The sequence below is a fragment of the Podarcis tiliguerta genome (assembly GCF_965153285.1).
Source record: "Podarcis tiliguerta genome assembly, chromosome: 3".
NCBI lineage: Eukaryota > Metazoa > Chordata > Lepidosauria > Squamata > Lacertidae > Podarcis > Podarcis tiliguerta.
This window is the reverse complement of record NC_139536.1, coordinates 78163188-78187659: the sequence shown is the minus strand read 5'-3', so window position 1 is coordinate 78187659 and position 24472 is coordinate 78163188. Positions and strand designations below refer to the sequence as shown.

General features: G+C 42.4%; 1 protein-coding gene and 1 long non-coding RNA gene across 15 annotated transcripts in view; both read right to left on the bottom strand.

Annotated features, from left to right (window-relative positions):
- Positions 1 to 13612, bottom strand: part of SYNCRIP (synaptotagmin binding cytoplasmic RNA interacting protein) — a 19927-nt gene extending 6315 nt beyond the window's left edge. For 4 of the 12 annotated variants that reach the window (XM_083432376.1, XM_083432377.1, XM_083432379.1 and 1 more), the window contains exons 1-10: positions 13220 to 13593; positions 11595 to 11754; positions 10784 to 10902; positions 10540 to 10647; positions 8619 to 8732; positions 8355 to 8531; positions 6174 to 6309; positions 4970 to 5175; positions 3319 to 3468; positions 2017 to 2138 (exon numbers count right to left, since the gene is read on the bottom strand). In XM_083432376.1, coding sequence (XP_083288502.1) covers positions 2017 to 2138; positions 3319 to 3468; positions 4970 to 5175; positions 6174 to 6309; positions 8355 to 8531; positions 8619 to 8732; positions 10540 to 10647; positions 10784 to 10902; positions 11595 to 11742 — 1280 coding nt within the window. In that variant the 5' untranslated portion in view covers positions 11743 to 11754; positions 13220 to 13593. Of the gene's footprint in view, positions 1 to 2016; positions 2139 to 3318; positions 3469 to 4969; positions 5176 to 6173; positions 6310 to 8354; positions 8532 to 8618; positions 8733 to 10539; positions 10648 to 10783; positions 10903 to 11594; positions 11755 to 12181; positions 12330 to 13219 lie in introns of those variants that run through there. The other 8 variants (XM_083432383.1, XM_083432374.1, XM_083432382.1 and 5 more) reach the window with 6 other exon arrangements.
- Positions 13613 to 17331: 3719 nt separating this feature from the next.
- LOC310674520 lies at positions 17332 to 22005 on the bottom strand. 3 transcript variants are annotated; one of them, XR_014509627.1, is made up of 6 exons: positions 21870 to 22005; positions 20696 to 20751; positions 19720 to 19779; positions 19133 to 19156; positions 17759 to 18925; positions 17332 to 17448 (listed from the first exon to the last, which is right to left on the bottom strand). It is a non-coding gene; the product is annotated as an uncharacterized lncRNA (long non-coding RNA). The 3 variants fall into 3 exon arrangements; XR_014509628.1 differs by having other exon boundaries at positions 21874 to 21897; XR_014509629.1 differs by lacking the exon at positions 21870 to 22005 and adding an exon at positions 21421 to 21444.
- Positions 22006 to 24472: the final 2467 nt, after the last annotated feature.

The window sequence follows — 24472 nt, the reverse complement described above, 5'->3', positions numbered from 1 at the left end:
GTAGCTTTACAAATGTGCTAGCAGTACTGCTGCACCACCGGGAGGGTACAACCCACATGGAAACTCAGAAGGCCTCTATCTCAATTAGTTGTGATACAGTAAGTATAGGCAGTGACCATTTTGCACGGGAGTTCCATTCCTGGCCTCCACACAACCCATGCCCTCTTCAGGGTCCAAAAGGACCCACGCGCTTGCAGTCGTGTGTCAACTGGACAAGCGCAAAAGCTGACTATCTCATTGTAGCAGTGCAGGAGACAGCATGTGCAAAATCCAAGCCTCACTGCCACTACTTTTCATAAATTAGCCACGAGATGCTAAATGATAGCTCTAACTGAGGACTACCTAGTGTAGAGATGAATGGTGCTATCGGAAAGCCTCTTTGAACATGCACTTTCATTGACAGCATACATTCAAAGGGTAGGTATGCCGACTAAAATGAGCAGTAAATAAGCCTTGGATGTAATCAGAGCATGCACCATTAATAATTGAAAACCAGCAGTATAATCAAATTCAATCTGTTGTTCTATAAACAGCTAACATATATACATGTTCATGGTTGCCTAAGACCTGGAACCACCACCAGGTGCTGCATCATTTCTATTTTGAGTTGCATCCAACACTGTCTCTGCACCCACAGAATGGACTTTCACTCACATAAAGCAAGTTCAGTCCTCCCTGTACCAACAAAATCTGATTTGGATGGTCCAGAGACTGAGGAGAGGGGGTACAGCACTACAGGGGAAAGGCCAAGTCCCCATGAGCAAACCCAAATCTCCCATAAAGCTGAGTTTTGCCTCTTGTGATTAGCACATCTTTTACAGTTCTTATAAATCAATGCTTGAGACACATGAATATTTTTAACTCTTCCTTTTAATTTATTCCAGAAATGCAAAGAAAAGGCTGACATCCAATGGTGTCCATCCACCAGCAGTTTTCCCATCCCCACTGCAGCTCCCCATGCTCCCAAAATCTCCTTCGGTGTTGGGGACACTCCAGAACAGATTTGGAGGCGGTGAGGGCTGCAGTAGGAAGAGGAAATGCATGTCTTGCTGCACAAGTTGACGTGTAATTGTACAACATTGGATGTGGTGTAGAAACAGCTGAGATAGCAAATAGGATGGCAAATAAACAGTGGGGGAGAAGGAGTTTATTATTTATGATATACAGTTTGTCATATAAATATATATATGAAAGGAAGATACAAGTGTTTTGTCAAGAAGGCTTCATACTTGACAAGAACTGTGGATACATTAGCATATAAAATGAAATTGCCCCCTCCCCAAAAAAACTCTGGAGGGGATACAGCTCATTCACATACTGACATCCCCCCCACCCCACAAGGAGTGTTACACATGTGTTCCTATCATGCCACAAAATGTGCATAGGATTGCAGTCTAAATTTTCTAAAATTATTGGACAGAATGTTGTCAGCAGTCAATTATTGTGTCATGAAAAACCACAGAGGATACACAAAACTGCAACATAAAGCTTAAGGTGAGGATTAGTAACAAAGAACTAAAGCTTCTAAATACTGAATGGATAATTAGCAGCAGTGAATATAGCGGGATAATAAAATAAGCAGAAATTCATAGACCCAGAGACACTTTCTGATCAGCTACATGTCTCTATTGCTTTTTCCACTTTTTCTTACAGTATCTCAGGGGGGAAAGCTGCACTTGCCTGATCACTTCTGAGGACATATTATTTTAAAAATGTACATACAGGCCTAAATAACGAACAGAACACTACTTCTCACCTGGAGATATTATGTAGTTAACACAGTAATTCTCTCTCCACTTTTAAAAATAGACCAAAAGATGCAGGCTGCACTTTTATTTTTGGAAAAGCATGCATAAAGGGAAGTCGATATCTTGAGCCGTAAATGTCATCAAAGAACCCTACATTTTTTTACAAATGTTTCCATGGTATGTATGCTGCGCATACAGCAAGAACTGCAAACCCACAACATTTGTATAAGTGTCATTTAGTGTCAAATGCACACACTTTAGCACTTACATTTGATTTTTAGCAGCTTGTCTCTGTGCTTTCCGCTCTTTCCTCTTTTGATCAGGTGGCTTTGCAAAAACTATTTCTATATTTTCTCCTTCTAAATCTTTTCCGTTCATTCCTTCCATTGCCTGTGGAGAATAGTTTTGAAATGCGTATTGGCAATAAATTCTTCCAAAAACCTATTTTTTTAATAATATGCAAAGAACGCAGACAATATGAATAGTAAGAGATGTTGAGTAGTAGTAACCGCTGGTAGATATGTAGGGCATATAAGCCCACCTCCTGTCCACTAGAGGCCCTGTCTGAGGACCTTGATTTTTCCAATGTGTATGTTTTCAAAAATACTCCTTGCAACCCATGAGGGCTTGAAACCAGATCTGCAAAAAGATCTGTGCTGCAAAGCAAACACTTGAAATTAAAGCAATCTCTAACAGCTACACATTCTCACAAAATAGGTTGCAAGGTAAAGTTGTTCAAAGTAAAAACAAAGAGAATAGGGAATTGTATGAACAAAGGGAACAAAATGTAATTCTTCAGCTTTCAAATGCTGAGATGACCAAAATTGGAAATAGCATCAGGTATGAGGAGTTGTATTCTACTTACGTTTTCCCCTATGACAATTCTATTTTTATTTGGGAGGGAGAGTAGAAATGTAAATGATTGCATTTGGTGTCATGATTAAGTTTAGAACACTTCAGGTATATTTAGCCACACTAACTCCTACTTGGACATGCAACACTTCATTTGCAAATAGAAGGGTTCATGAAACAGACAAGAGATGCAGCAGGGGTTCTCAATGAAGAAAGGCGATTTAACCAATTCCTCCTTCCTACTACAAGCCTCGTGTCACTTCCTATACTGTTCAGGGGTCTCCTAGACTTCCAGAGTGGCTTTTCAGGGGAAAGGCGTAAATGCCCAGGTTGGAGGTTTCTGTAAATGGAATTCCACTCATGAAAACTCTGGACTCAGCTGTTTCTGCACTGTGCACAAGGGTTTTAGAGTAGACTCTGGCTTAAAAACGAGCAGATCAGTGAACTGAACAGTCTGCATTCTATCCTTATTTTAAAAAGAGTATAGGACAAGGTAAGCATAGAAGCAATGATTTTTCTACTTGGAGAGACAGCCAGCAAAAATGAGCACCAAAATTCTCAGAACATGAACAGCCAACTGCTGCATTCCTATCACTTTAGAGCCCAAAACTACAGCACAAAGCTTTAAGCATTTTATAACACAAATGTTTTAGCTAAACATGTGACTTAAAAATAACTTGATCATGTAGCAGTACCTGCAATGATAATCAAAACCTACCTTTACAGCACCATCACGTTCATCAAAATGGATAAAAGCATAATCTTTTAGCTTTTTCACTCGCTCCAGCTTTCCAAACTGACTAAAGGCCTTTTCTAGTATCTCCTCTGTGACTGAATTTGCAAGGTTCCGCACAAATAACACTTTCACCTAAAATAAAGCAACAAGGGTTAATTCAGACTACAATTTTGTTTCATTCTTTGCAATACCGGCATTTGCCAAGAGCACTTGGGATGTGCCGTTGAGTTGTATCAACAACAACAAACAAATTCCAATTGCAGAGAATTCAGACAATATATTTCCCTAAAAGCTGCTATTATTATTATTATTATTATTATTATTATTATTATTATTATTATTATTATTATTAACAACTCCATCCACAATTTTTTTTCAAAGATGCTTATAGCTGGGAAAAAGGCTACTAGCTCCGAATGTATACTCATTCTTCCAATGTCACCTGGAATATGTAAGAGTGGTGGTATGTTGTTGCAAGTCCCAACACCCAAAGTCCCTGGTTAGCTGCTGGAACATAAAAGGCACTGACATAGTTTCAGGATAGAAAGGCATGTGACTCCTGCCTAGAGCAGTCATCCGTCCCAGCAACACACATTCACTATTCCCCCAGATTTTTACCTAATGTGGAAATGAAACCCAGTAAATGATAATAAAGAATCCCAGTACAAGAGAGAATTGCAGTGATGGGACTTGGTGATTTGAAGCCATCACCTACAACAATGGGGATACTAAGACTGGAAGAAAAAGAAGGCTTGTATTGACAAAATGTAATGAGATAATGCAGTAAAGTTCAGTCCCTATCCTAACTGAAACTAGTTTTGTCATACTAGTCTGATAAATGCTGGTCATGCAAACACAAACAGGGCATCAGATTGAAATATGTCTCTTACTCAGTTATGAGCCAAGTAAGCTTCAAGTTAACAATCCACAATTTGTATAAAAATTATTAAAAGCAGTGAAAATTCATATTATGATCCTATTTGCAAATTTAACCATAAAGCATGTTCACCTATTGAGTTATCAGCTTTATATAGTTTGGTTGAAGATTCAAGCAAACTTTTGTAGCTTTCACAAATGTTGTTGCTCTGAGTGCAGAACAAGCCATTCAAGTTAATGTAGGAAAATCATTTTGCAAGCATTATTCCTTCTACAGCATTTGCAGTGTTTGAAACTCCCATTGTTGTAGGTGCATTTTGCAAGAGGGCATTTCATTAGGGCAAGCAATTTCTAAGCTCTGGGCTCAGTACTGCACTTAAGATTTCAGAGTAAAACTACAAAGTGGAAGGAAAGGAGGACCTTTTTCTGCCTCCCCAATTCCAGCAACTCTTTGAAGATTGGAGAAGAGACCCTCTTAAGAATATTAGGGGAGTGGGCAGGGGAAAGACTAGACCATGTGAAAAATGAACATATTTTAGCTGCAGTTCATTCATTTTCAGCTTTGTATTCTTCTTATAAAAAAGTGTGCCTTCCGTTGTTGCACCCATAGCCTAGGTTTAAGGTGCTGTTTAGCTCTTAGCTTTCATATCTCAGTTTCTAACACTGAGCATTTGCCATATGATACAGATTTAACAAAATAATCATGACTTTCAGCTTGCTATAATTTTTTTTTAAAAAAATCACTGTTATCTTTTACCTTTGCCATGACTTCAGGATCTGGATCTTCTATAGGATCAGCCCATTCAACTGTAACCACATTACCCCAGACTTTCACTTTTCCGCTCATTAGCCTACGCCTGGCTTGTGCTGCAGTTTTATGATCTTCATATTCAAGGAAACAAAAGCCTCTATTCTTTTTTTTGTCATCAGGTTGGTGATACAATATTACATCTGTGAGACCCTCTGAAATTGAAGCCAATCACGTGAGTTTAGTTAAGCAGTCATACAAATTTATTATAAAACAGAAATAAAACTTTGACAATTTGTCTTTTTACCCTAATATAATACAGTGGACTATTAGATTTGCTAAAATTCCCCAGTAAAATGTTAAGAATTTCTGATATACCGTCTTTTTCCGTGTATAACACGTCTCTGTGTAAAAGATGTGTAGAATTTTTGGGAACTCCAAATTAAGAAAATGGGGGAGCTTGCCCAGTGTATAAGATGAGCCCCAATTTTAACCTAATTTTTAAATAAAAAAACCTAGTCTTATACACGGAAACATACGGTAGCTTATCTTCTGTTGCTTTCCCCCACATATACCATGGCACTAACTGAAAACCAACAGAGAAATTTAATTTACTCCCCATCAAAAGTACTTTTCTAGAAAGTGAAAAAGTCTGAACTGAATAAGAAAAAAGACTGCACATGCACAACACTTGCCTCTAATTTGGGGCTAGATATGTGACCAGTCAAATATTTTCAGCAACTGACCAGTATAGTATGTCTCTACTGAATGTCATGAATATTCCATGACATCGTAACAGCTTGGCTTCGTTTGCCCTTTATTTTATCTTAACACAGTATAGTGTGTTAACATAAAATAAAGGGCAAACGAAGCCAAGCTGTTACGATGTCATGGAATGTTCATGAATATTCTAAATGATTGACAACGCGATCTAGCAGAACCGAGCAAAATTACTCCTTTAATAATTTCTTCCAAACAGTCAAACTTACTGAATAAGGGGCTTTGGGTAAAACCTCCCTGGAGCAATGTATGACACAAGGATAGGCCACAGTCCCAGCTCATCTCTTTCTTACTGTCAAGAATATTCCTTATGATCTCAGTTTACAATGTCATCATCATTCAACATCAGCCGAAAGATGGTGAAAAAATTCATCACTGATCACTTGAATTATTTCCTTTTAAATTCACACACCCAAGGTACAAAGTAACTTACCTGTTACTTTGCTAAATTCTTCAACTATCTGCTCCTTTGTTTTACTCTTAGGGATAGAGCCAACAAAGAGCCTATTATTGGCAACGGAGATACATACACCAATATGTTTTCCAGAGCGGATTTCATGATTGTTATACTAGAAAAAAGAAAGTAATATAGGGTAGGTCATCCAAAAGTGCTTGTTTTTCCTTGCTTGCAAACGTTAAACTTTTACTTCACTGCAGAAATATTACTCAATACAGAGTAGTATTTTTTTCAAATGAGGAGCAAGTGCTTCAAGTACAGTGGTACCTCGGGTTAAGAACTTAATTCACTCTAGAGGTCCGTTCTTAACATGAAACTGTTCTTAACCTGAAGCACCACTTTAGCTAATGGGGTCTCCCACTCCCACCGTGCCGTCGGAGCACAATTTCTGTTCTCATCCTGAAGCAAAGTTCTTAACCTGAAGCACTATTTCTGGGTTAGCGGAGTCTGTAACCTGAAGCGTCTGTAACCTGAAGTACCACTGTATTGGGTGTGTGCCATTTTCAGCAGCGTGGCTTCTAACCATGTGATAATGCAGTTACATGGGCCACCGAATAGATGGTTCTGTATGGCACTGGGTTGCTTCCACCTACCTGATTAAAAGTAACTGGACACAATATCAACGAAGTGTATTGAGGCACTTTAAAGACTGACAATTTTATTATGGGATTTTATTATCATGGGCCTTGGTTCATAAAAGTTTTAAAAATTGCCACAATAATGGGGTTTTTCTTGCGGCAACAGAATAACCTAGCTACCCTGTAAATGAGTACACTATGCTTGTCAGCTGTGTGGACACCACACACACATGCAAGAACCTTGGAAACTGTAGCTTACCCCTCACACAGCTACAATTCCTAGCACCCTTAAACTACAGCTCTTAAGATTATTTGGGGGAAATGTGCTTCAAAGACACCTTGGGTTAAACCCTACATGTTGCTCTAATCCTAGATCAGAGAAAAGCAGCAACAGTGGTACCTGAGCACAACTATGCTCTGCCTTTCATCTAATACACAAAATGTTGCTTAGTTTCAAAGAAACCAACTACAGCTGCAACACTGCAGCAGGATCCTCTCCCATTGGGAACACACATCAATATAAAGTGGAGTAGAAGGCATCCTTACCATACTTCAGTAATTGTACAAGTCATCTCACTCTGTGAGGAAAAGTTAAGCCTAAGACTACCTATGGAGCTACTTGGTTTTTGCTAAGTGTCCCACTGTTCTTGTTTTGACTATGAGCAAAAGATGACCTTGTCAATCTCTCTCCCCAGATACTGCTCCCCTTGATCCTCTATGGCAGTGCTCATTCCCTGAATTGTTATGCTATGCTATGATTCTCAAGTAGAAAAGCAAAAGGGGGAACAGAGACCATGGAGAATGGTCCTTCATTTTAAGTAGTGGGACAATTAGATTACTTTAATATCAAATTAAGCCACATGAAGGAACTGCACACTATACCAATTTAGTGTACCATGTAACACTCCAGTACATTCAACACTAGAGACCATAACCAAAATTTTAATTACGGGTATGGAACTTTAAGCTAAAGAAATGGTATTTCATAAGCCCAGTCACTAGCCTGGATCTTTTTCAAGCAAGTAAAACAGAAATCTTTTGTAAAATGGTAGGCAGCTAGTTTTCTTTCAGGTCAAGGGCCACGTTTCTTAGCCTTTAAAGAGAACTTGTTCAAAATCGTGCTCTTCATGCAGTAATTCCATTTCCCCCCACATCTATGATATTCTAACATATAGCCACTAATAGAATTTGAGAAGATATTGTACAGTATGACCTAATCCAGGATTGCCTTTGAATGAGTTAAACAGCAGATATTGTGCAATGCGCCCACTTAACCCAAGACATAATTCCATGTACACATGTGTAAGACTGCAGTATAAGCATTTCCATTTCTGCTATCCCTGACGCTCACAGGGATGGAAGGGGGGGAAAAGAAAAGACAGCATGTAACATAACAAACTGAATAAATAAAGGAACTCTTAGAACTGCTTAACTAAAAGAGGTCACGAGGCCTAAACAATTCTAATCTATACATCATGATGTACACCGAAGAGTATACTTTCAGCCACTGCCAGGGATTTTTGTACTTGCTTTTAGATAAAGGGGTGATCCTAAAAGAATGCAGTAAGAAAAATCTTACCAGTTTAACAGCTTCCTGAGCTGCCTCTTTGTTACAAAAAGTGACAAAAGCGTATCCTCTGTTTAAGCCTGTCAGAGGGTCCATCATTAAGCGAAGATCCCATATAGGTCCTGCTTTCTCAAATAATGGAACCAGTTCATCCTCAAATAAGTCCCTTGGAATCTTACCCACAAATATCTGTAACAAAAAAAGGTATTTTAAAAAGGATCACACATACAGGTAGCAAGGACACACCACCCCATCATAAAATGTGATGCTGCTTACCTCAGTGCCAACAGAAGGCTGTTGTCCTGAGTAGACACACTCTGGGGGAGGACCACCATATTTTCTTTGTCCAGTAGTCACATCAAGTGTGTAACCCGTTCTCTCCAAAAGTGCCTTCAAATTTAAGTTTAGAATTTTAAATAAAGTCTGTTTACCAACTAATTACACTGTCTAATTAAAATAGGAAAAGGGGACAAATGTTTGCAATGAAATAATCTTTGACACTTATGTTTTAAGAGCGACTTGCATTCCCTCAGCTTTGAGTATGTCTGAGTATATACTAATTTTGAGCAAATTTGATTTTTGCACAGAATCACACCCTCCCAAAAAAACCTATTGTACATTTCAATCCTAAATCCTGTGTGCAAAGCTTCTCAAAGTCAGTTTTGCTTCCTTCGCTAGGTGCCTTCTGTTTGCATAGGCGGCTGTTATGCCAAGAATCCTACACTTATCCCACCAAATGAAGGCCTGTTTGTGCCTCACTGCAGGGCAGTAGTTCTCAAACTTTTTTCTCTGGGCCACTTTCAGAATTTAAATTTGCTTGCACCACACTGAATTTTGTATTTGTAAGAAATACATAGGGAAACTGAAATAAACAACTCCCACCAGTGCTTGATTTATAAAACAGAACACAACTACTTTATAATGTGATCACTGGACAGCCATAAAGTATAAAACAACGTAGCTGTGTAAGAACATTAATCAGTCCCAAATATAATACTGATTATCCTTGAATCTTCCCATCACACTTGCCACACCAGTGTGGCGCACCACACCCTTTGAGAACCACTGCTGTAGGATATCAGCAGCCTTCTCTTGGCCATACACAGAGCCTGCTTCAATTGAGAATAGCTGTGCCCTCTGAATTTGGAGAGCATGCTAGAAGTGAAGCATGGAGAGACCTCAAGTTAAAAGACCTAATAAAACATAGGATGCCTAGTAGAGCAGCAGCACAATAAGCTTGGAGGTGTCCAGGTCACTTTTTATGGAAGGCCACTCTTCCCCCTCCTCCAAATTGTATGATGAATTAACATAAACATGCATGCTTCAATCAACACTAAGCCTGCCCTACAGTCCTGGGGACATGCATACTTCAGTTTGACTAAAGAGATTTAATACTGCTCAGTATTTAATTAGCTCTTTGTGAATGAAATAACGGATAAAATGTATTGGAATTCCAGTAACTCAAGTACTCAAAAAACAAAAGCAAACAAGGCATGGAAAAATATGTGTACAGTGTGCAAATGCTACATTCAATTGCTTTTCTACAATTTCTGTACTTGATTGTTGTGGGCTTTCACACAATAAAAAATTACTCTATCAAAAGATATAATTTCTCATGGTAGAATAAGTGAAGTATTTGCAGTATACTTCAATAGTCATGAAGCACTGAAGTCTTTCCAGTGTCAGGCTGTACTAAACTTCCAATTGCTGGCTGATACAATTTAATCTCAAATTACAGTGCCAATAGTGATGATTCATGGCCCGTCTCTATAAAAACAGATGTGAATGTATATCTACTAAAAACAAGAAAGAGAAAGCCTACAAATCATGATGCCAATATTAAATGTATGGACTGGGTACAAAAACTGCCATTCTAGAACAATTTGTGGCATAGTGCTAGTGGCACAAATCAGATGTCAGAGGTACTTTCACAATTGTGCCCTGCTAACATCTCCCTCTGCAGGATGCAGCACAGGACCTGTATCCAGAGACTTTTTCCAAGAGTAAAACATGGACAAATACTGTGCAGAGGAATCTAAATAAGAGTAAGCTGCTCTTATAGAAATGTCAATTGGCAAGCACCAATGAAGGGATGACCAAGAAAAATATTGTTAAAAAAATACTTCAACACAAATCGTTCTTATACAACCACAGAAATTAGCACTAAAGGCATAAGCATACTGGCCTATAAACATACCTTGATTTTTGCCTCATCTGGTCCTTTGCTAGAATCTGCCACTTTGGTCCCTTGTTTTTCTCGCTGTCTATATGTCTTCATGACGCCACATAAAAAGGCACTTTTGTTCTAAAAAGATTACACAAATAACGTGTAAAGGCTGAATTTTAAATCAATCATCCTGACTTGTTCAAGTTTTTCACATGTGCTAGTACAAACTGTAGTACTATCAAGGAACAGAAATGCCACTATAGTAGTACATTACCTGAACATGTGAGAGGTCACTGTCTTTAAACTGCTGAAGCACTGCCAATGCACCTTCTTCATTAAATTCCTTTAAAGCTTCAATAGCTCTTTCATCTAAATCACTGTGAGCAACTAGCCCTAGAAAAAGAAATATTATATTCTAGCATTTTTAGTTATTTCATTTCAGAAGCAGATCCACTGATCAGAGGCCCATTTCAAGATTTCCCCTTTACTTAAAAAGTTGTCTTAATCTACAAATGTACTGTAACACATATGCTGAAACTTGTTAAGTTTTGACAAACTCTGAAAAGTCATAATTTTGCATAAACAGTTGACTCAACTTGAGCAGTGATTCTCAGTACTTTTCTGCCTCTTAAGGAAACTGTTTAAAAAGACTAAAGCACTCAAACAATTCTATTGGTCTCCAAAACTGAGCTTCAGAACATGACTGAAAACACAGTAGCCTTTGCACCCACAGGTTCAAACATTAAATCGGGTATCCTCCAGAAGAGATGCTTATGATTACTGCCTCACTTACTACACAGTGCTCCAAAGACAAATATAATCCACTATGAAGTCTTCCTACTGCCTGAAGTACAACTGCATTCCCCTACCACCACCCATTCACTCAGTACCACAGACTAACCTACAGCAGCATAAATGCCACATTATCGTTTATCATCCAAACACTTGCTAAGAAGACTGCAGTCCCCATCTTTGGGTTTTTGTTTTTTGTTTGGAAACCACAAAAAGTTGCTATTTTAGCCCAAAGCAAGGAAAAGTCCAATAGAAAATATTGAAAATGTGACTTTGCAAGTTTTACATCTTACCTGCAACGTAAATTTCATCTAGTTTTTCAGCAACTTTCTGTGGTAAACCAGCATCAAGCAATGTCTGGAAATGCTCAGAATGGGTAACTGCAGCAGAAGTATCCATCGGCTCTTCAGTACCATTCCCATTAACATGTTCAGAAGCCATGTTTCCAGATATCTGTTCAAACGCAATAAGCATCATAATTAAGCTATAAACCTTAAAGCCAAACTATTGGTGTATCAGTCAATACATGCAGCTACCTGCTAGGGACTCGCAGAGTGTAAGCCGTTTTCCCTACTACTTTTGCAATCAGAAAGCACGCAAGGCTTTTTCAAGAGAAAGACTAATAGTGCAAAGGCATACCCTATAACCAAAGCCTAGCGAGGATATTAAGATTTTATTGCAGATTTTACACAATCCAGCCGAACTCTCTAGCTCACCTCCCTTCTCTATCTCTCTAAAACGCCCTAAGCAGCCTCTTGGAGAAGTTAGAAATGGAACAAGAAGCAAAAGGCGCGGAAGAACGTGCAGCCACCAACGCGCGACACAGCCACTGCCATTCCCTGCTGCTTTTACCCGAATCGCTTCATTCAACCCTTCGCACCTCTCGCGAAATCCCGTTCCGCTGCCTACGCTACAGCTTCTTCCCGCCTCTTTGACAGGGCCTAAAAGCAACCAGGCGAAAGGAACAAAGCGCTTCCCAGTCCGCACCCAGCCCAAGCGGCGGCAGCCGCCATATGCCCGCTGGAAACACGTGCTCGGCGCGTTCAAATGTCTTACAACTTCCTCCAGCGACCAACTTCCCTCCACCCCACCCCACCCCCCTCCCGGAAAAGCAGCCTGTCCCTCCTCCTCCTCCCCCACTTTTCCCTCCGGGAGAAGAATTGCAACACCCTGGGCCCGATTTCGCCATGTGGAAAGAACGGGGGGGGGGGGCGACAAAAACGACTGCCTTCCCATGCCTTTCCTCCTCCCGCCGGGTAAAAACACGCACGCACAGAATCAAGACCCTCCCTCCCTTCTTCCCACCATGCTTCTTCCAACTCGAGCGTTGGAAAGACACGGATCCCAGGCTCCGGCCCATTACGTGACACGAGGCACGCGGCAAAACCCCACTACCACCATTAAAAAAAAAGAAGTCGTCCCGCAGCCACATTGGCATCGGCGGCGGCTGCCTGCCCTGCTCCTTCCAGCCTTCCCACCATGTCCCACCCCACCCCGGAGGCGCCTCGTGGCCAATGAATGGCGCTGCCGCCTGGACAATGAGGCAGCTGGAGCCCCTCGCGGGAGGGAGAGGGGGGGCGAGCAAGGAGGGCTTCCCCTCGTTCCCCTCCACATCGTGCGGCCTAGCGACACCCGCCGTCCAGCGTGGCTAAGTGCCGGGAGAAGCTACGCGGGACAGGGCCGCCGCCGCCGCCGGCCTCTTTTGTTTATCCAAGCTCCCACCCCGCCGGAACCGGCCGGGCGGCAGGCTGCCTCCCGCTCTCCCTCCGTTTTCCACGGGCTCCCGGCCCGCTCCTCCTAGGGAGAACCTTCTCTTCGGGCCCCTTCTTTCTCTCCACCCCCATAGCCAACCACCCCACCGACTCTCCCTCTCCCCTCCCTTCTCCACAGCGCCTGACGAGCCGCGGTGGCTGCTGACCTGTGTGGGGCGAGCGGCAGGGGCTGGCGGCGGCGGGGGAGGGACGACGAGCGGCGCGCGAAAGGGCTCCGGAGAGGGAGGGGTGGCGCGGGCGGGGGGCGCGGTTGCGGAGCTGCCCCTTCTCCGCTCCCTCAGCGTGTCCTGAGAATGTGGCAGGAGCCTGCGTAAAATGGCGGCCGCTCGAGCGCTCACGCCGCTGCTGGCACCAACCAACCCCAGCCCCCTTCCACTCGGCTCAGGCAGGGCGGGGAGAAGCCAGGAGGAGGGAGGGAGGAGGAGGCGCCGCCGCCGTGTGAGGGAGAGAGAGAGAACGCGCGCGCGCTGGCGCAGCCCCAACGCCGGGGTCTCCCGAGCAGATCCACAAGGGTTATCGCCCCGCCCGCTAACTTTGGCAAAGCTAGATTCTTAGGCAAGGCGGCGGACCAATGAGAGGCCGCGCATGCGCCTACGGCAGCCAGACGGTGGCTGGCGGTCCTCGGCACGCTGTAACGTTGCGGAAGGCGAGAGAAAAGAACGTTCCGTGCGCTGCTGCCCGCCTCCGTTGCGCGCGCGCCCCCTGCCCTGCCGCCGCCGCCCGCTCTTTGGGCGACTCCTAATTAACGCTCCCTGAATCTCGCGCACGTTCAAGAACTGAGGGAACTTTCGCGTTCTGAACGTGCCGTAGTTATTTCGGATTGTCACGGCTATTGCAATAAACTTCTTGACGATTAGTGCAATGTTGCTTTTACGCTTCGTTACGTTGTTTAATTTTTGCGTATACTGTGTATTAGATATATATTTAATTTGTGGGGTTTTTTTAAAGTTCGGCGTAAAGTCGTTCGGGGAACCTGGATGTGTACCAGAAGTTGCTGTTGAATAAAAATGTAGTTAACCGGCACTGCAGTTAAGACATAACAGCGAAACTCGACATTCCATTTTAAAAAACAGTAATTGCACACACTATCATAGCCTAGCAAAGCTTGGTACTATTCAATTTAAAATTAGTAAATCAGTAGTAGCAGTAACTAATAATAATTATATTGTCAAGTAGATAAACAGCTTTAAACAGGAAGAAGAGTCACTGCTGCCAGTTAATGCTACTTTCCGTACACTCCTGAATTCCCATGAAGGGCAGCTGAGGTAAAGTTGAGCTGAATCCTCAGTTCCTCAGTTTCCCCGTTATGGGAGGTGGTAGGGACAGGACACAGTTAGGCTAGTGTCTAAAGCAGGGGTGGGGGTTAAAGCAGGGGTGGGGTTGTTTCTGACCCTCTAGCCCAGGCATGGCCAAACTTGGCCCTCCAGATGTTTTGGGACTCCAATTCCCATCATCCCCAACCACTGGTCCTGTTAGCTAGGGATGATGGGAGTTGTAGTCCGAAAACATCTGGAGGGCCAAGTTTGGCCTTGCCTGTTCTAGCCAAAGCTAGTGGGTTCATACTTGTCCTGTGAAGCCATTTGGTAACTTCTAGGGACGCAGGTGGCACTGTGGGTTAAACTACAGAGCCTAGGACTTGCCGATCAGGTCAGCGGTTCAAATCCCCCTGACGGGGTGACCTCCCGTTGCTCGGTCCCTGCTCCTGCCAACCTAGCAGTTTGAAAGCACATCAAAGTGCAAGTAGATAAATAGGTACCGCTCCAGCGGGAAGGTAAACGTTTTCGTGGGCTGCTCTGGTTTGCCAGAAGCAGGTTAGTCAAGCTGTCTGCGGACAAACGCCAGCTCCCTCGGCATATAGAGATGAGCGCTGTAACCTGAGTTGTCCATGACTGGACCTAACGGTCAGGGGTACCTTTACCTCTTAGGTTGGATTACTGTCGTGTAATGCTTCTTTTGCACTTGATCCAAAATGCTGCAGCAACGTTGCTGACTGGAGTGAGAACCTGTCTGCATATAACAGCTATGCTCAGAGATCTGTGCTGGTTGCCCATTTCCTACCAGGCCAAGTTCAATGTGGTAATTATTACTATATAAAGTCATTAACAGCTTGGGACCAGTTTACTTGTGAGGTGGCCTTACCCCAAATATGCCTACTCAAATGCTTCGATCTACAGAACTGGCATTGTTACAGGTGCCACATAATACCCATTCTTCAGTTGTAAGAAACTGATCTTTTATTGTGGCTACATTTACACTTTAGAAGTCATTGCCTATTGATATCAGGCAGGCTCCTTAACTATTTTTTATATCCCCTGCTTAAAACATTGTTTGGTAAGCCTATCTAGACATGTAGATGTCTACCAGCTCCACATGGTGCGCCAGCTGAGACCCTACCTGCCTGCGCACTGTCGTGCCAGAGGTACAGTGGTGCCTCGCAAGACGAAAAGAATCCGTTCCGCGGGTCTTTTCGTCTTGCGGCTTTTTCGTCTTGCGAAGCAAGCCCATTGACGGAGTAGCGCTATTGGCGATTTAAGGGCTAAAAACAGCTTTTTAAGGGGTGGGGGATTAGCGGTTTTGCTGCTAAAATGCTTTTAGCAGCTTAGCGATTCAAAATAAGGGGTTTTGGAGCAAAAAAAAATTCAATTTTTTCATTTTTCGTCTTGCGAAGCAAGCCCATAGGGAAATTTGTCCTGCGAAGCGCCTCTGCAAACGGAAAACCCTTTCGTCTTGTGGGTTTTCTCTTGCGAGGCATTCGTCTTGCAGGGCACCACTGTACATGCCCCTGCAATGTGCTCTATGTGGGGCCACCTCTGAAGGTGACTCGGAAACTACAACTAATCCAGAATGCAGTAGCTAGAGTGGTGACTGGGAGTGGTCACCGGGACCATATAACACTGGCCATAAGGATCTACATTGGCTCCCAGTATGTTTCTGAGCACAATTCAGTGTTTAAAACCCTAAATGGCTTTGTCCCTGTATACCCAAACGAGCATCTCCACCAGCATTGTTCATCCTGGACAGTGAGATCCAGCTCTGAGGGCCTTCTGGCAGTTTCCTCATTGTGAGAAATGAAGTTACACAGAACCAGTCTTCTCAATAGTGGCAGCGCCCACCCTGTGGAACGCCCTCCTGTCCGATGCCAGAGATAAACAATTATACAACCATAGACATCTGAAGGCAGCCCTGTATCGAGACACTTAATGTGTAATGTTGTGTTGCATTTCTCTTTATGTTGGAAGCAGCCCAGTGGCAGGGTGAACCCAGTCAAAATGTGCATGGTAACAAGTTTTTTTTTCTTTAAAGCCTATTTTAATCATATTTTGTAATGTTTTAAAATACCTGTAACTTTTTGTCAACAATTTTAGTATTTTATTTTACATTTACCTAGACTCCCCCCCCATCAAATGGTATGTAATTTTTTGTAAATATAATTTTCATGTAAACCAGTCATCTGCCCCCTGCTAGTGCACCATTGGGGGCCCTAAAAGTACAGCAGGCTTCAGTTCTAGAGTGATAGAGCTGATGCCTGCAGAAAACATACCTCTTGGTTTAAAAAGCACAGTAATGGTTAAAGAAATCCCAATAGACAGTTCCACAGAAAAGGCCCTCCAGTAGGTGGGTTTTCCAGGTAACATCTATATAAAACCACCGAAGCCATCCAATTTCATGCAAGTGACAGCTCATTTTCTGTTGTATCTCATGGAGGCAGTGGAAGCTCCAAAATGCTGCTTGGGGCGCTTTGGATTATCTGAAGATTAATCCAGGTAAAATGCAGCTGCAGTTACTTGGATCCGATGATCCAACAGAAACTTTATGTGGAGGTGGGCTAAGAAGGTTGAAGCGGGGAAATAGTTTATATGCTAATTAGGGAGTATTTGGTTTATTATTATTTTTTAGTTTTAATATAAATGTTACATGATACATTAAATCTATTGTATTATACCCTTTCCCCCTCCCTTGTGGAGTTTTTTATATGTGGATATTCAAGCAACCAATAAAGTAAATAAAATATGGTAGTATTGCTCCAGAAGCACAACTGAACACACTGATGCCAACTAGACCTACACACCCCAAAACCATTTTAGCGCTGCAACTGCTTGAGTTCCATCAATTAAATTATTCAGGAAAGTTTCTTCAGTAATATATTAAATAACTAAAATACAGTGATTGTAAAGCTTTATTCTGAAACATTGCTTCAATCTTCATTCTCAAGAGCCACTGTACATATAATTGTTATAAACATTTAACTGCAAGAAAGGTTTTCATTTATATTTTATTATTAATATTATATTCCTTAATGGAGGCACACATGCACGCTTCAACTTCATTCAGGTAGATTCCAAATAATCTTGTTTGATGCATTTACTTCTTATCACTGAAAAATTAAACACAATTAAAAAAAACGATTAATGCAGATTATTAGAACATCTATTGTACTCTAGGTCAATAATTTAAGACCAGTAGAAATACATTTAAGCAACATACTTATTCCCAGTCTGAACTATTAAATGTTTCAGTTTCTTATTATTGTGAATCCTGGTGGTGCTCAACTGTTGTTTTCAATATAATTCAGTTGGAGCTTTATTCATATCAGAGTCCACTCCAAACATTTCTATGGTTTTTATTGGTTGCTACTTTTGATTCTCAAGTGCTTTGCAAATCAACACATGCAAATGTTTTCTTACCTGTTTTTGCAACAGGCACTGTAAAAAGGAATTGAGTCTTCCGCCTACAGGCTTGGCTCTCGTCACATCCCTGTTCAGAAAGCAATGATGAAACTTTAAAATAACTTTTATATTCAACAGAGAAATATTAATTATAAATCTGGAACATTTATGTCTTAAGAGTCCTGTTTTATGACACATGCCTATACACTGAGCTCAGAGGTTAAATGGTAGTTACAAAGATAAAAGCTTGTTTGGCTTTAGCTAACAAACTGAAGCCCAACAAAGCAGACTTCATCAACCTGGGGCCCTCCGGATGTTTTGGACAACAGAGCACAGGAAGCATGACGCTGCTAGCTGGGGCAGATGGGAATTCTAGTCCCAAACAGTTGGAAGGCACGTTAGTGAAAGCTAACATCTGAAGGTAGCCCTGTATCGGAAGCTTTTAATGTGATGTTCTGTTGTGTTTTTGTTCAATCTGTTGCAAGCTGCCCAGTCGCTGGGGTAACACAGTCAGATGGGTGGGGTACATTATTGCTATATATTATAGAGGCTTTCTAATAACATAAAACAAGCCAGCCCAGTTCCAAGATTTTTATAGGCTCACATAATCCCTTTCTGCATCAAGTGTGACACCCAATCTGGCAAATGTGAAAAGAACCAAACCATCTCCTCCAACTTTGAAGCTGCAGGTTGTTAGACAAAGCCAGCATGTTATTTGGTGGTTTTCATGAAGATGTCTACAGAGCAGGCATACAGAACCTGTCACCCTCCAAATATTACTGGACTACAGTTCCCATCATTCCTAACCACTCTGTTGGGACTGGTGGAAGTCCAATATCTGGAGGACCACCAAAAGGTACCCCATCCTGGCTGTAGTGTCTTAGGCACATCAGCAAAACAATTCTGCTGGACCTTCACCAAAAGCTGGTAGGATGCAGCTACTGCTTGGAAGATGCTCAGTCCAGTAACAGCAACCTACTGGCCACCCAGCACTTGCCTTGGAAAAGTCCATAAGGAAGGTTTTAGAGACTTAACTTTGCACCAAGGCACTTCAAGCAGTGGCACCAAACCAGCATGTCCCGTCCCCCCTGCCCATTTGAATACAACTTACCAATTCAAAACATTCCACCTGCTTAATGTACGTTAGGAATGAGGAACTGCTGCCTGGATTTCATCTGCTATAACCTTTAAGTGAAAGACAGAGAAAGTAGCATCAGCGTCAACAGAATTTGATTCATTATCTACATATCAAACACTGGTTTACTGATGGTAGTCTCAGAAGCCGGATCCATATTGGCAGTTTTTCATCAAACTGTATCAGGTTCGGGATAGGCTCATCACTGGTTGAACCAATGCCAATACATTCTCAATATGAAAATTTAACTCATATACCTTTGGGATAAAGTAGCTTCAAGCCTGAAAAGGAAAAAATACTGTATTAGGGAAATGTTTTTCCTCATATTTCTCCTTCTGGTAAGAAACCCAATTTTCTTTTTATTCTGCAGAACAGTGATAACGAGATTTCTTACACAACAATGCAAACCAATGTTTCCTTAGTTCAAACTGCACGCCATGGTTTAAAACAAGTTTACAAGCCATGAAAACAGCAGCACAAATGCAACAGAACCATAGTTAATGGCATCAAGGGAAAATTGCATGAATCCAGTCTGCAAATCATGGCATGCAGGGAGACAATGCTACACCTGCACGTGCTGATTTAAAAAAATAAATTATCTTCCAAAGTGGAGTTTGACACAAGAGGCTGGAGCAACTCCCACATGAACTAAGGTTACAACATCTGGGACTTTTTAGTTTTGACACTTCATAAAATTAGAATCCAAGGTTACCCAACAAAGCTGAATGGTGGGAGATCTCAGGACAAATATGTATTTATTCAAATAATTAACATATGGAATTCACACCCAAAAACTGTACCTTACAGTTAATGACTTTAGTCTCCAAACAGCATTTTAACATACCTAAGAAAATCCACTATTCTCCATAGAATACTTTTCTACATATGTTGGTGTTTTCATAATCTGAAAATAAAATTTTATAAAGTTCAGAAGAAGGAAAAGTAGTAATACACAATAAAAGAATTAAGTCAGGGAATACCAAAACTGACTCATAATTGGCAAAGATTCATCACAAAACAATTCCTTCTGCCTGAATTCTGTATTTTAATGCATGAGTAAAACTCTAACAGGGTTGTAGATTCAGGTAGGTAGCTGTGTTGGTCTGACACAGGCGAAATATATATAAAAGAATGTCCAGTAGCTCCTTAGAGACCAACTAAGTTTCTTCTTGGTATAAGCTTTCGTGTGCATGCACACTTCTTCAGGTTGGACTCTAAGGTGCTACTGAACTCTAACAGGGGCCCATGGTCACTTGGAGCCACTACCACATCCCAAGAACTGCTGCCTTGTTAGGGCATTATTTTTGCAATGATTGTTGTAGCAGCTCCAGGCAGAAACAGCTATCCCACAGCAATTTGGGTCCCTTTCCAGTACATGTGCAGACCTGCATTGGCAGAGAAAGCCCAGCAGAGGGAAATCTCCACAAATTCCAAACTCTTTCCAGCAGCATGCCTCCAGGGTTAGGACTGCTCCCTTAGAAGGTACCCCTTTAAAACCATAATCATGAATGTTCAGAAAATGAACTGTGCATCTAGGATACTATGACCTGAGCTATAGTGTTGTATGTAGTTAAGAACAAAGTACAAGTCAGAATGTTCCAGCTGAAGGTTTTCATTTGCACGATATTGACAAGCATACACAGAAATAGATGTGTTTTAATAAGGTAATGCCACTATTATCCAAAATAGGGATTCCAAGTACACAAATGTCTAACACCTACTTAAAGTTGGCTGCAATGTAATTAATATCTGGAATACTTTCAAAATCTTAGCTAAAGTACAGTATGCAAGTATTTTGAAGCAGAGTACTGGATACATACCACAGAGCTCATTTGGTGTCTCCGCAACAGTAACACAAATCTTAGTTCCATAGCTCCTGGAACAGAGATAAAATAAGACAGGGTTAAAATCCAATTACACAGCTATCCAGGTTTGCAGCATACAACGAAGACCACCTCTTGTGACAACATGACTGTTATGGCACAAGCTTCCATGGACTAAAGTCCACTTCATCAGATGTAGCCAAGGGAGAGCTCAGTTGGTAAAGCATGAGTCTTAATCTCAGCGTTGGGGGTGCAAGTCATGGACAAAGTTTCCTGCGTTGCAGGGGGTCGTACTAGATGACCCTCGTGGTCCCTTCTGATTCTATGATTTAGTGAAATCTTAATCAGCAGGTAAAGAAAGTTATTAAGACAGTAGACTATTGGTTCAAGATTTCATGAAATTAGTCTGATTATGTTAGAACTTTGGCGTGTGTTAGATAGGCACGCCTTTTACTTGGGGATCCAAGCAACCGAGGCAATTCCAGCCCTAACTATTTCAGTCCCGTTCATTTCATTTGGGAGAAATCCTAGCAAGCACTTAAGGCCGCTGCTAAGAATTACAGTCATACTGCTCCAGAGAGCTGGATTTGTTTACGATGGGCTCGTCTGTTCTCTTGACCTCCTCCCTCGTTCTTTTTTATGAAATATCAGCCGCGGGGTGGAGACGAGATCCCTATAGGGCGGCGGCGAGAACCTCTCTTCCTCCTTCGTGGTTTTCCTACCTGTAGCTACGCGCTTCCCCACTTTAATTTGTTCCAAATTTGCAGATGGGGGGAGGCACGTGGGAGAGCGATTTTCGGCGGGAAAAGATGTGGGGGGGAAAAATGCTCGCTCCTTTTAGCCGTGCAATGAGAAAGGGTCCCCCCCCCCACTTTAACACATCATTAAAAATATCCTCTCAATTCAAGCCTCCACGTGCGAGGGAGCCTGCCAATCCCAGCCTACAACACCCCATCACGAAACTTCTGCACGCGTAGCGCCCCCACGTCACCTTCATTGGTGACCCCCAAAAGCTACCGAGGCAGGGGGTGCACTAACGCCGAGGGAAAGCTCGCGAAAATAATTTTTAAAAGCGCCGTTTCTGCAGCGAGAGCGCGAGTGACAAAGCGCACCCTGCCCACAAAATGGCGGCCCTTCCCGTTTAACGGCTACTCCCGTACCCAACCCTCACCTGCTTCCTCGAGGTCCAGGCGAAAGAGCGAACTGGCGCCCTCCCCGTGCTTTATATAGGATTCCTCGGAGCAGAACGAGGCTAGCCACGCCCACCCGTCTCTCATTGGATGCAGGAGAGAGACGAGCGGGGATGGCGCGCGGGAGGGGGGAGGTGAAAGGCAGGCCTTTCGAGTGGACTTTTTTCTTTTTTCATTCCTCTTGTGCAGAAGGAGGCAGGCGTGGCTTCTTTCAAGCCGAGGCTGTCAAGGGGTCTCCCTGCATGGCGTTTTGAAAGATTCTCTGTTTCTTTATGATCCGATCCCACTTCCCTTCGCCTTCGTCCGTAGCCACCTCGTGGTGGAGGAGCCGTAGCACCAAATAAGACATTTTTTTTTTTTTAAAAAGGAGCCAGGCTTTTTCTAAACTGCCAGCCCGCACAAGGCAGGATTTGTTTATTTTTGCTTATTTTGAGAAATGAATGAATGAAGGTCCGAGAGAGGCGTTCCTCTTGCTGCCTTCAAGTCCTCTGAAATCTCCAGGCTGACTCAGAGGAACTGCATACGGTTCAACAGTACTACTCGGGAGCAAGTTTCCTATCGCTTTTTGCAGTTACTTGGCAAATTAAACAAATTAAACACAAATTAAATACTTAGGCGCACCAATACAAAGACAGCCGTCCTCTTTGCACGGGGAAGTGTCAGACAAAAGGAGTCTGTTTTCACGATACCCGCGGAGGGGTTTACACGGCTCCATCCTCTTGTCTCCCCCGTCCCCTCTTTCACTCTGTAATGTGTCTCAGACCTGGGTGGAGCAGCCACGAATAACAGCCGCTCCGCTTCCCCTACGCCGAAGAGACAAGGTCCTGTCCAGATGTAGGCTTCCTTATCATCGTGTGGAATCTGTTCACGTTTCTGTTGGCGCTTCCACTAGTGATCTATACAGGATCGGACTTCATTTCAGCCAACACCATCCTTCCTCTTCCCCCTCCCTCACCCTCTTCCCCCGACAGCATACCAGAGTTAATATGGATCTCAAGGCATGCTTTTAGAACTTGTATGCTTAGCTTTAAACTCCATAAAATTAACCTATTGCTAGGATGCTATTTATTGAAGTCTATGTCAATTAAAATATGTTCAGATACAAGTGTTTTTCCCCCCTTGTTATACAATTATTTTAAAAATTGCATTTAACTATTTACTATTTAAACAGCTTATACACCACTTTACTATAATCATCTCTGAAGTGGCATACAAGAAATACATCGCAGAAAAAGTTAACATTGATTACATCAGACTTCAGTTAAAAATACCTGCTGGAATAAAAAAAAGTATTCAGTAGGTGCTGGGTGCTCAACAGAGAGGGGGTCCTGTTTGATGATCTCAACTGACAAGATGTAAGTGTGGTTGAATCAAATGGGAACAGTGACCACAGTGCTATCAAATTCAACATATATGTAAGTGGACAATTGCTAAGGAAATCCAGGACATGATAAATAACAAGATGAAAGTTGAAAAAAATATTTTTTTAATAATTCCAGTGGCACCTTTAAGATCAATGAAATATAAGCTTTCAAGGTATGAGCTTTCCTGTGTAATACACACTTCGTCAGATACTCTAAGTTGCTTCAACCTTATTACTGTTGATGACTGTTATGGCAGTTGGTTCCACAGGGAAGGGCAAGGGATTTTTAAAGGGATAAGGTAAAGGTACCCCTGCCCATACGGGCCAGTCTTGACAGACTCTAGGGTTGTGCGCCCATCTCACTCAAAGAGGCCAAGGGCCAGCGCTGTCCGAAGACACTTCCGGGTCACGTGGCCAGCGTGACATCGCTGCTCTGGCGAACCAGAGCCGCACACGGAGCGCCGTTTACCTTCCCGCTAGTAAGCAGTCTCTATTTATCTACTTGCACCCAGGGGTGCTTTCGAACTGCTAGGTTGGCAGGCGCTGGGACCGAACAGCGGGAGCGCACCCCGCCGCGGGGATTCGAACCGCCGACCTTTCGATCGGCAAGCCCTAGGCACTGAGGCTTTAACCCACAGCGCCACCCGTGCCCCTTTTAAAGGGATAGATGACCAAAATTAGCTTTAGTATGTATACTGGGACATGAATCCAATATATTCAGACCAGGTCTCTCCATAGTTTTTAGTTTGGTAATGAAATCCAGAACAGTTATATTTGACTTCAAAAGAGGAGACTTCCTCAAAATGAGGGGTTTAGTAAAAAGGAAGTTGAAAGGGGAAAAGTCAAAGATCAAATATTTCCAGAATACCTAGGGTTTTATAGAGAACCACAATAATAGAAATTCAGCTGCAATGCATACTGCAAATTGGGAAAGGCACCACAAGAGGATGCCAGTATACCTATTGAGCAAAGTCAGGGAAACTATTGGAGGCAAGAAGGCTTGGTTCAGAAAATGGAAGACCTGCCCAAATGAGGAGAACAAAAGGGGAAACTAACTTTGGTAAAATAAATGCAGGCAATAAAGGATTTTAAAAAACTCAACTTGGAATATTGCTAGAGCCATTAAGACCCACATTTTTTAAAAAAAAAATCAGTACATTAAAAGCAGGAACCGGCTAGGAAGGTGATTGGACTTTGAGGCAGCAAAGGGCTCAGTATACT